Source organism: Oryzias latipes, chromosome 12 (genome assembly GCF_053564925.1).
Source record: "Oryzias latipes strain Hd-rR chromosome 12, Olatipes_Hd-rR_3.1".
NCBI lineage: Eukaryota > Metazoa > Chordata > Actinopteri > Beloniformes > Adrianichthyidae > Oryzias > Oryzias latipes.
In genome coordinates, this window is record NC_136248.1 from 7807677 (window position 1) to 7818970 (window position 11294).

Consider the following 11294-nt stretch of genomic DNA (forward strand, 5'->3'; position numbering starts at 1 on the left):
TGAGCGGCGAAAATTTTCTTTTAAAAAATTGTTCTTTGGTGTGCCAAAGTAATAAACATGGATACAGTTCACTCTGAAAGGCTTAAGAATTGCATGGTTTAGGCCGTCTAATCCACATAAAAGGCGCTTCAGATTTCAAGGCACACTGTTGTTTTTGAAAAAAAATGAAGGCTTTTTAGTGCCTCTTATATCGTCATTTACTGGCAGAATGGTTGGTTATTTGTGAAAGCATCTTTATGTTTGACAAGGATCAATAAGGCTAATTTGATTCATCCAACATAATATAGACACGGTAGAAGATGAATGAAAATGTTATACTCTGCATTGAGGGTTTTGCATAGTGAAGAGTAAAAAACATTTGAACTTTCATTACGTTTAGCGCTAAAAAATCTCCTCCCTTCTTTAGGAGGAAGGTTTCTGTGGATGAGAGTTATGAGTGGGATGCTGCTGATTTCAGCACACAGCCAGGTGCCCAGGATGGTGAGCATTTTGTTTTTTTTGACTTACTCTGCAGTTTCTGTATACTACAAAAGCTACAGGGGAACTTACGCACATCTGTTTCTTCGTCCTAGGTTTTAAATGACATTTTTAAATCGCCTTTATTTTTCAATTATTATTATATCAAGAAATTATAGCTCCCTGTCATTATTTTAGTGTTATCCTGAAGAGACTGCTCAGAATAATTAGGGTTGCTGTTCCTGTCTGTGAATGAGGGAAAGCAGAAGTTGACTTTGCGATGAAGGCGGCGCTGTGCTGCTTCTGCTCGTCAGCAATTGATCTACCATTCATTTTTTTAAACACTCGGTAAAAGCTGCAACTGAATAGAATAAAAAGAGTAGCTGATAATGTGTAGGCAGCAGTGTATGTGGTAGAAAGTCATGTTGAAGTGAGTGCATTCTTTGGAGCAGACTCAGGGACACATCAGGAGCTGTTGTTTGTTACCCGTGACTCTTTCACACCTTTGGATGTTGGAGATCATGAGGATTAAAAACTTTGCATTTCTCTGAAGGTCTTTATGTGGCTTTTTTTTCCCTTTTGCAGGCACTTTTCCTTTAATGCAGCTACAGAAGATCGTTTCAGCTTGTAGTCCTCCCAGCATGCAGTGCTCCACTAAAGCACAGAAGAAGTGCGCACAGCTGCCTTCACCTCCGGGGCATCAAAGCAGCTCTGCTCAGGCTGAACCAGACGCCGTGCTGTTCTGACAGGACCGACCTCGGCTTGTATCACCTGGTGTGTCCCTTCATATATTGACACGGATCACTGCCTGACCAAATCGCGTTTGGCACAAAAGGAGCTTCAGTAAAACTCAATTTTCCCCCAAACTTTAAGGAAAAAGTGAGACAAAAAGACACAGAAGCGTGTGCTTTATCTTCCTTTGCCTTTTTGTTAAGTTTTAGCTCAAAAGTTTGTAGTAGAGTTGAAAAAAAAGAAAAAAATTACCTTTTTTTACGTGATTCTTTCTGACGCATCTCACTGGCTGTTTTCTTTATGCGAGAGTGTGCTGATCCCTAAAGCATTCAGCGTGTTTAAGGATTCACCACATTCTGTCGAGCAGGTTGACAATTCATCATCTAGAGATGACTTCACAGCCACAGACGACAGGAACAGCTTAGTCATCACAAACGGACTGGTCCACGCCGTGCATGGATATGCAATTAGATTTTATCAATCACTGCCAGGCAGCAGGTCCAGCTCCGCCTTGCCTCTTCACCAGCGGAGCCTGGCAGCTTGCTTCAGTCGCTGTGACCCTGAAGCACATGAAACCTTCATAGAATTTCAAGGTTGAATTTGTCCTTGATCTTTGGGTTCAACATCAAATGTTTATAATTAAAACAGCTTTTTTGGGAGAAGTACACTGCAAAAAAAAAGGCCCTCAGGGAAACAAGTCAAACATTTTTACCCCATTGGTAGATTTTCTTTGAAACAGCAAAAGAATCTGCCAAAATGGTCTTCCCAAGATTTCCAATGATAGGAACAGAATTCTAGCTTTCCTAAACTAATATTATTTTACTATTGAAAAAGCTTTCTCAATAACATAATTTTTTTTAAACAAGGGTCTTTTTACTTTCTTAAGATTGAGTTTTTGCAGTGTAAAGAATCCTTTATGTGCTTTTTTTTATTTTATTTTAGCAGTTCCTATGAAGATTTTTGCCTTTTGTTTTCTCATTCTCAGGGAATCGTTGTGTGAAATGTGACCAAATATGTGAAATACGTTTCTAGTTTCTGTTTCGAAAAATCTCAACATGCTCAAAAGGATGTAAATAACATCAATCTACTGTGAGAATTTTTTGTTTTAGTTGCTTTAGTTGTCGTGGAATGGATGTGTCCTGCCACATTTCAAGCCCCTCCACCATCCAAGTCTCTACGTTTTTGAGTGATCGTATTTGTCAAACACTGACCCAAACCAGATCAGGCTAATTGTGTCGAACTTTGAGGAAATAGAAAGAAGAGTCTGACTCATGAAGCTGACTTTTTTCATCATATATGAAATATCTGCACAACCAGTCAATCAACGGCTTCCCTCAACCTGCTCAGCATTATTATTATGAACCTTCTGACCATCTCTGCTGGATTATGCAACCACGTCATGAAGAATAAATCCCCTGTGATGTCACAAATGCAGACTTTAATGAGCTTTTGAACTTTTTTACTAAGCTTAAAAAAAATTATTTTGAAGTAGATTTGCTTAATGTAAAATACTATGAAATTTACAATTATAAAGGTTTTTTGAAGGGCTAAGAGTTTATATTTTTTATATTTTTAACACTAGAACGTCCGTAGGGCAGCCATTTGGCTTTTCTACCTACAATGTCCAAGGGACAGCCAAGTGGCTGGATTAGTTGAAATTTACATGCCCTAAGAGCAGCCTTCAAGATAGTTTGCACATGAAGAGCGCAGCCATTAGGTTGTTCTTTTGGCATGCAAAAAGGACGAGCCAAGTGGCTGCGCAAGTTTTCACTATTTCCCCTCACCTCTGTCACTTCTAGTAAGAGGTCGCCACAGTTTGGTTTTTCTTTTTTGGCTGAGATTTATCGTTCATGCACAAGTTACACTTCTTTACCGGCATAATACTGAAATGTTCAAGCAAAGAAATCATGTGGTCAAAGTCATATCTTCAACCCACTACTGTTCTGTGCATACTTGGTACTGCCCCAAAATCTCCTTTCTGCATTTTCCACATGGTATACTTGTAGCAATCAACAAAGCGCACTCTGGAATTATTGTTCTTGTACTGACTATTCACCTGGCATATTGCCCGTTTCCCTTTGCCAGGTATGGGAGCTTGTCACCAAACACGGTATTCCTTTTTCGCCTTCTCAGCTCCCGCATGTACCTGTGCAAGGTTTTTTACTGATTCCGGAAGCTCCCAGTGAATTTTGCCTGGGTTGAAAGTTTGATGCAGTTGGCAACAACAAACCCACAAACATTGGAGATTGCAGGAAACCTGTCAGTCCCAACTTGTTCCATGTGCGTGCCCTTGACATCAAAGTGTAAATGCCGCATGATATCTTTGAAGTGGTTCATGACCATAGTTTTTTTAGATCAGTGGATTTCCCATTTTCGCCAACCATCTTGCATCTTGCGTTTTGCATGGATGGAAGTTTTATCCCCCCCTCACAAGGAGGATGGCAATGAACCCCATTCATTCAGGGAGGGTTATGAACCAGCTGTCATCTTCTGTCTGACATTCATGCTGAACAACACAGTCCCGAATAGTCTGAATCATGTTCAGAGTGAGGAAACACAGGAAACTCTGTAAGCGAGTCGACACCGTACTTCTGACCAAAGCAGTTGGCTCTTCCTCAGCAGTGTAACATTCAATTGGGCTGTGATGGAGAGGCCTTCCAACCTTTTCTGAATGCCACATTGTGCCATCTTTTGCTTTTTCTGTTGGCACAGTGTGTCTCCTCTCTGTCGTCCTCTCTTTTCTGATGGCAATGAAATCTCCTCATCTGTGATCTGATTTCTGAGATCTGAGCAATGAAAACCTTCAACAATGTAAAGATATGTTGTTTCACTTGTTTATTTTTATTTTTTTTGTTTTTTGTTGAATTCTAGTTGAAACCATAAATTCCAAAACATGTCAAATAGGCCTCCTTTGCCTCCCCAGTCCAAGAAACATGTGGTTAAATTAAATGACTAAATTTCTCACAGGTGTGTATGTGAGTGTGCCTGGTTATTTATCTATGTGGCCCTGCAATGGACTGGTGACCCATCCAGGGTGTACCCCTCCCCAGTTGCTTGTGACTAGCTGGGATGTGCTCCAGCAGACCCCTGTTCACCTGACCAGGATGAGCAGGCACAGAAAATAAATGGATAGACAACTGCTAGAATCAGCAAATGAGAACAAGATGTTCATGAAATCTTATCAAAAGAAATATCCGTCTGAGTCCAGCTAAAGGACTATCTCTTCTCCCTCAGAGTCAAATGGGTTGACTTGCTCCAGGATAATTTTCAATGTCTGCTCATTGTTGTAAAATTAAGGCATCTTGGTTTTTCACTTGACAAACTGGGAGTCAATGTTTGTCAGAGCTTGGAGGCTCTTTTGAAGCAGAAAAACCTCCCCCACCCTGATCTGAGTAAAGAATGTGGTTAGCTAGGACATGTCTTCATCCAGATGATCAGGTAGTTGGTGCTGCATTTACAAATGAAAGGTGGCTAATTGAAGGCTGTTGAATCAGTCATTTCGAGCCACCCAGCCATTTGGCTGTGCTCTGGACGCTGCAGGGGGAGTGAAAAATCCTGGGCGTTCTAGTGTTAATGCTAAGCTATCCATTAAGTAACCTATTACCATATTTTTTGGACTATATATCGCTACAGAGTATAGGTCGCACTTTTGGAGAAATGTATTTAACAAAAGATAGATATTTCATTTTGAAAGGCAACTCATAATAAAAGAATAGATAACAATAGACTGAACATCTGCATGCTTCACTTCCTTTACACATGAAACTTAGGGGGAATTTAGTATATTAGCGCTACATATGTGCGATTATTCAGATAATCATAGCATAAATAATGTTCTAATAAGTCAACTAAATTCTTTGTGTCTTTAGAAATCAAATCAAAATCCATCGAATTCCTCATCCCCTGTGTCGCTTTGGAAAACTCTACTGAGGCAGACGCTTCTTCTTTTGCGTTGCTGTCAGGAGCAAATACTGTAGCCGCACATACAGCGTCCTCTAGCCGTTGCTGTTGAAAAAAAAAGACCAAATGAGCCTTTTTTTAAATCACATATAAGTCGTACCTGAGTATAAGTTGCATCCCGAACAAACTTGGCATAAAAACATGACTTGTACTCCGAAAAATACGGTATATATTTTCAAAGCAGTATAGATTTTACTAAATGTAGCTTCAGTAAAATAAAACTGAAAGCAGCTTTTTAACTTCCCAAACCCCCTCTGCCTTTTAGCTATCAGCAGAGCATTATTTTATTCCCTAAAACCTGCTGCCATAAACCCAGCAGAGAAATGCTCGTTCCTCACATGTTTTTTTCAAGCTAAACCTAAAAAAAAGGAAGGAAAATAGAAGCTGTACGGCAACCCGTTGTTCTAACCAATAATAAACTGCAGACTCCACAGTGCATCAAAGCATTATGATTTATCCATCGTTTAATTTGCTTCATTAAGTACAAATCAGTGGAGAACATTTTCATTTTCAGGGTTCCACATGTTTGTATATATGAGGCCAGACATGAGGTTTATAAATAGTTTTTGTTCAGATGGATATAAATATATATATATATATATATATTTTTAATCTGATATTAATGTAGAGTTTGTCATCTATCAACGATCACAGCTGCACATTTTTTCTCCAGATATTGGATGAGCTCCTGGAAAGCCAAATCAAATAGAGAATGTTGGTGTATTACATGGAAGGACTTTGAAGGTTTTAGCTTTGAAGGATGCTCAGAGAAAAACCACTGATGTCAGGCGGACAGAAGAAAAGGGCTCAGGAGAAACCTGTTTACGGCGGCAGCGGGAGCTAAAAAACATGATTGTTCTTCAGCTACCTGTTTTACTGGATGTGTGTACTTAGGGGATTAGCTTCAAAGCATTCGCTCTTTCATTTTTTCCATTAGGCGGCCAATGAGTTATTTTCAAATGCCAGGAAGTGACTCATGTCACTAGAAACCAATCAGGGACTTACAAAAGAAATGTCATCTACAAACTGAAAAGACCAAACATATGGTGCTCAAGTTAACACGATTATGTTTTAAACTCAATTTAATTATTACCTGGAGCCTCTTTTTATTCCACAAAGAACTTTTATTGTTTGACAGGAGGAAAGAAGTTTAATGTATTTTAAAGTCAGAAGTTATTTGTTTTCCTGCTTTTAATCTGCAGCAATAATAGAGGAATTGTACGCTCTCACAGCCGCCACCTACAATGAAAAGAATATGTAAACACGCTTTAATTAGAGTTTGGGGCTTCCAGGTTCCTTCAGAAGTTTAAACTACAACTTTTCCTACAAAACGAACGGCCATTGCACACGCACTGAAAGTTAAACCAAGTAGAACTTTGACAAATCAGAGATGGATTTGATAGTAACGTATGGATGGTGTGAGTTTTAATTGATTGGTGTGCCAATCATTTGAAAATTATTATAAATTAATAATTGCATCGCTTGCCTGGTGTGTAACATAAACTGTTGAAATTATAAGAAATTATTTCATGAACTTTATATTTCGACTCTTCCAGCTCAGTCCCAATTGTATCCTGATTTCAGTGCTTTTTCCATCTTTTATCTCTGCCTCCTTTTAGCTCTGAAGGGGTTAACAACGAGAATACAAGCAGTCTGTCAGAGTGTACAGGCGCACAGCGAGACTCCGCTCTTTTAGCACTGAGTGGGTGGGAGACTTCACTGACTGAAAAATATTTGTCTTAGTAATTTCTAATTATACCGCGCTTGTAGTGATGCAGCGCTGCATGCAGCCTGTAAACCATAACTGTCATCTTTTCTTATAAATCCTCGCCCTTCTCCTTCGCCACTTTGTTCTTCAGCTCACATCTTATGAACTCAGGCCCCGTGCCTTTTGCACATTTATTCTGTCAAACTGACACCTTTAATTCACCCGGTTTGTATGCAGTTCCACGCAGGGATGCTGATAAGAACCAGATATGTACGTTTTAGGTCTGAGATTATGGTTAAAGCCTGTGGTAATTAACCCTGACTTCTTCCCATCTCTTATTTCCATGGTAACGCCAGGTTAGGTTTATGTTAAGCTGCCCAGAATTTCAAGGGCAGCCACTTTAGATACGTCTACATCTGCCTTTATGATTCTTCGTGAATTGTTGCTTAAGCTGTGATTAATTTATTATGTTAGAAAATGAATGTGACCCGACTCTGTAAGGGAATTAATGTGAGCAAAAAAAAGCTATCTGAACCCACGCCATCCCATAAGTGAAAAATAGTACCTTTCTTGGGGATGACAATGACAGCTTGGAAATATTTTACAGGAAATACTGGAACATAATTGAGTTTTTTTTTTTATTATTAGCAACACAGCAAACCAGAGGAGGTGATTTTATTTTATAATTTGCACAAATCATTTACACTTATGCCCTTATCAGAGTGCAGATGGACTAATTTTCCTCTTTAAGGTCATTTTGAGGGAGTTTCCAGCATGTGGAGTGTCCATACCTCTGCTGGAGCTGGAAGGAGAGCTGGCTAAAAACAGCCCATGAGAGGATGAGCTGCAAGTTTAACCCACTTATGTATGTTCCCAGAACAAACATCTAAACAGATACAAAAGGTTAAAAGGCACAAAAGATGGAATAAAAATTATTTCTTTGTCATTGAGATGCAAAATTCCAACATGAGTTTCTACTTCTGTGAATCATGTCTCCTCAAACCAGAGTTCTTTGGCAAACACCTGAAGTACCAGAAACCTGCCATTCAAAGTTAAGCTGCCTTTACAGGTGGATGCAGGCTGTTGGTGGGCGAGAAATGGGCAAAACTGTTTGAGACATGCAGGTGGCCTGCATAAAATCCTAAAATGGTAGACCACACAGTGAGCCCCTTGATAGAAAATGTTCATGTACAATTTTTTATGGACATGCTGCGAGTGACAGGTTGTAGCAAACATTTAAACAACTCGTGGTAGGTGAGACACAGGGGTATCGTGGGGATTTTTCATTTTGTCAACCCTCCTGAATCCTATGGGCTTCTCAAGAAGCCTGTTAGTGCTGTTCACGTGATAACTGTGATAACTGATTACAGTACAGTAATAAAGTCAAGTACTTCCACCTTACTAACAACCAGAGTGTGGACACTGTATGACGTCATATGTGTGTGACATACATCATCTTTTCAATTTTACGATTAACTTACCACACACATGATCATTGTTTGTTCCATTTACATGACGTCTCTCGAGGTGGCGGCATGAACCAAAACTCAGGTGCATGTGACAAAGACTTTATTCTTCACCTCAACGAATACTTTACACATTTGATTGGAGTAAAATAAAGAAATCCACGTTCATTAAATACACATCTCCCACTGAGAGCTGAAACTCATGTTTTCAACATTATTATTAGATTGAGTAAAAAAGCCGATTATTCCATTGTGAAATAATGAGATGCATAATCAACTGTCAGCTCAAAATAGCACATAAATGATTCCGTTTTAGCTGCAGTGGTGACCTTTTCATGTCAGCCGTGCACTCACTGATAATTCCCTTTGTTTCCCATCGTTCAAGCGTCAATATCCTTTGCAAGAGTTTTTTTTTTTCCATGACAGGAAGCACAAATATACCAAGAAGTGACTGTCGCCGAGGGTTACTTTCAATTACAATCTCTGACCAAGGGTAAAATTGGAGAGATTATTGTAGGTTACCATGGAAATACGGTCGGACGTGGATCAGTTAGAGAAGGGAACCTAACCTGGGCGTTTTTCAATCAGCCCATCTGCACATGCAGCATTTAGAGCGAGAGGCAGAAACTCACATGTTGGCAAAGTTAATTACCTCTCTGAATGCCTCTCAGCAGAGAATGGAATAATGGCATCAGGAGAGACAATGACTTTTCTTCTCTTGTAATGGTTTTATAGTACAGAACCATCTCTCTTAACCCCTATTTCACTTTAATTAGGCATTTGCCCAAGAGAGACTTTTTTTGAAAACATCTCTGTGCTTGTTATCCCGTAGGGCCGTAACCTTGGATAAGTGCGCTTCTTGTTCCCGCATTGATTATGTTGTGTTCGGCCAGAATTGATAACCTTGTTATATTGGGTGGTTTTAGCGTGTCCTTGAGAATGTGCGTGAACTCACAGATGCACAGCTTAACATGTCAGAGAGACGTGACACTCCAGCTTTTAATTTATGAAATGTATCCTAGAAGAGCAGAAATGGCTTTATTTTTACAAACACACATAAAAAAGCTGTAGGCAAAAGTTTTAAGTCTAAAGAAAAGTCTTAACAATAGTAATATTAGACATAGATTTTTTTTACCAGAAAAATAGAATAATTATATACAATTAAAATGTAAAGAATAGTAAAGATAATGATTTAAATATATTTGTATCAAGATTTTTTTTTCTTTGTGTTTATTCATAAATGTTTTTGTGTATCTCATTTACAAAACATTAACTGTGACTCCAAATAAATTAGCATTTATCCGCAAAGAAATAATAATAATATTAAGGATTTAGGTTAATCATGTATTTCATAATGTTTTTTTTTTAAATTCAGGTTCATACAATTTTAACCTAAATCCTATTTTTCCTTTGAAATGTTGATAATTATGTCAAATATTTCTTGCTGTCTGTTTGTAAATTAACTTCTATTTCTTTTCATCATTTGTTGTGTGAAACATTTTTAAAACATTGTTTTCTTTTCTTTCAGTTGAAGACTGTCACTGTAAATTGTTTTTAACTTGAATAGAATTCTGAATTTATAAAGTCATTTAACAAATTATTATCTGAAACACTATAATTGTGTACCTTAAAAATGTTTTTTTCGTTTCTAAATAAAACATCTTTGGATCAAAATGATTGTTTAATTGGAGCATTTTTCTTCGGATTCTCCGAAGCGATGCTCACACCACCTCTACAATGCACGTTCAAGCAACATGTGCAAGTAAACAGTCAAACAAGAAGAAGAAGCCCCTCCCTGTTTGGCTAGTGTGAACACTGTGGGCTAAATGCAATAATAAGGGAGCATGACTAACAAACTGAATGGTTTCCTTCATTTTTTTAATGTTGCTCAGCAGTTTTATTTTGCTGAAAAACAGGAACCCACAAAAAAACGGTAAAGGAATTCCACCTCAACATGTGGTGTATTACAGCAGGCTGATTTTTAGAATATATTAAAGTATCTCATTGGAGATTTTTCTCACTTTTTGGAGAAAATCCATCTTATTTTACTCAAAAATAAAAAAAATATTTAACCTATTAAAAAAATAAATTTGAACCTTCAACTTTAAGAGACAAAAAAGGAAGATCTAATGCAGGAAAATCTGCTCTAGAACTGACACAAACATGTTATCGTAAACATGACTAAAGATTGAATCAAAAAAATTACCAGGGGTTTCTGAGATTAATTAAAGTGTCTCAGTGTTGTAATGTTGGAGGACATCAATAAATCAGCGATGACATCAGGTCATCTGGAAGCCATGGGTAAACAAAAAATAAATAAATCGTTTTTTGTTTATGTAGCACAGCTCCTGCTGAGATTTATATGAGAAAGATAAAGTGAAAGTGTTCAGTTTAATTGTTGACCACGGTGAATACAGAGAAATAAAGAAAGTTGGGTCAGGGTTATGACTGACTTTACAAAAATAAAGAGTTTGATTAATTGATTTAATTTCAAATTCCACTCTATGCAAACGTGTACAAAGCTGAAGTTTGAAACATACATTTTTTGAAAGAATTAGAGTGTGTAGATTTAGGTTGTTGTTGGCACCCAAATGTGGAAGGTATTGTAGAAAATTGCTTGATCAAGATGACCCACTCATAGGGTCAGCTGTCATTGAAACCCACGTAGTAACCAAAGGAAAAAATCTGTTCATATTTACAAACTTGATTAGGTTTTTTTTTTTTGTGCCTCGGAAAAAAAGCAGAGAGAACCATTGATAATGTTTCCTCCTCCTTTGTCTCCCTAACACACCATGACTTGTGTGCTTCAACGTTTCCTGCTCTTCATGGAGTCCCTGACCCTGAAACTCTAACTTACTGAAACTTTTATATCTGCAGATATTTATCTTGTCATTTTATTGTGTGAAGCATCCAAAATGTCTGTGCACAAGTATTATTTGTACAGTTTTTTACAGTTTGACAGGGGGGGGGGG

General features: G+C 38.0%; 1 protein-coding gene across 1 annotated transcript in view; it reads left to right on the forward strand.

Moving 5' to 3' along the window:
* Positions 1-1868, forward strand: part of LOC101155448 (protein turtle homolog A) — an 84589-nt gene extending 82721 nt beyond the window's left edge. Inside the window, exons 20-21 of the mRNA XM_020707826.3 lie at positions 407-480; positions 1042-1868. Coding sequence (XP_020563485.1) covers positions 407-480; positions 1042-1202 — 235 coding nt within the window. The 3' untranslated portion in view covers positions 1203-1868. The remainder of the gene's footprint in view (positions 1-406; positions 481-1041) is intronic.
* Positions 1869-11294: the final 9426 nt, after the last annotated feature.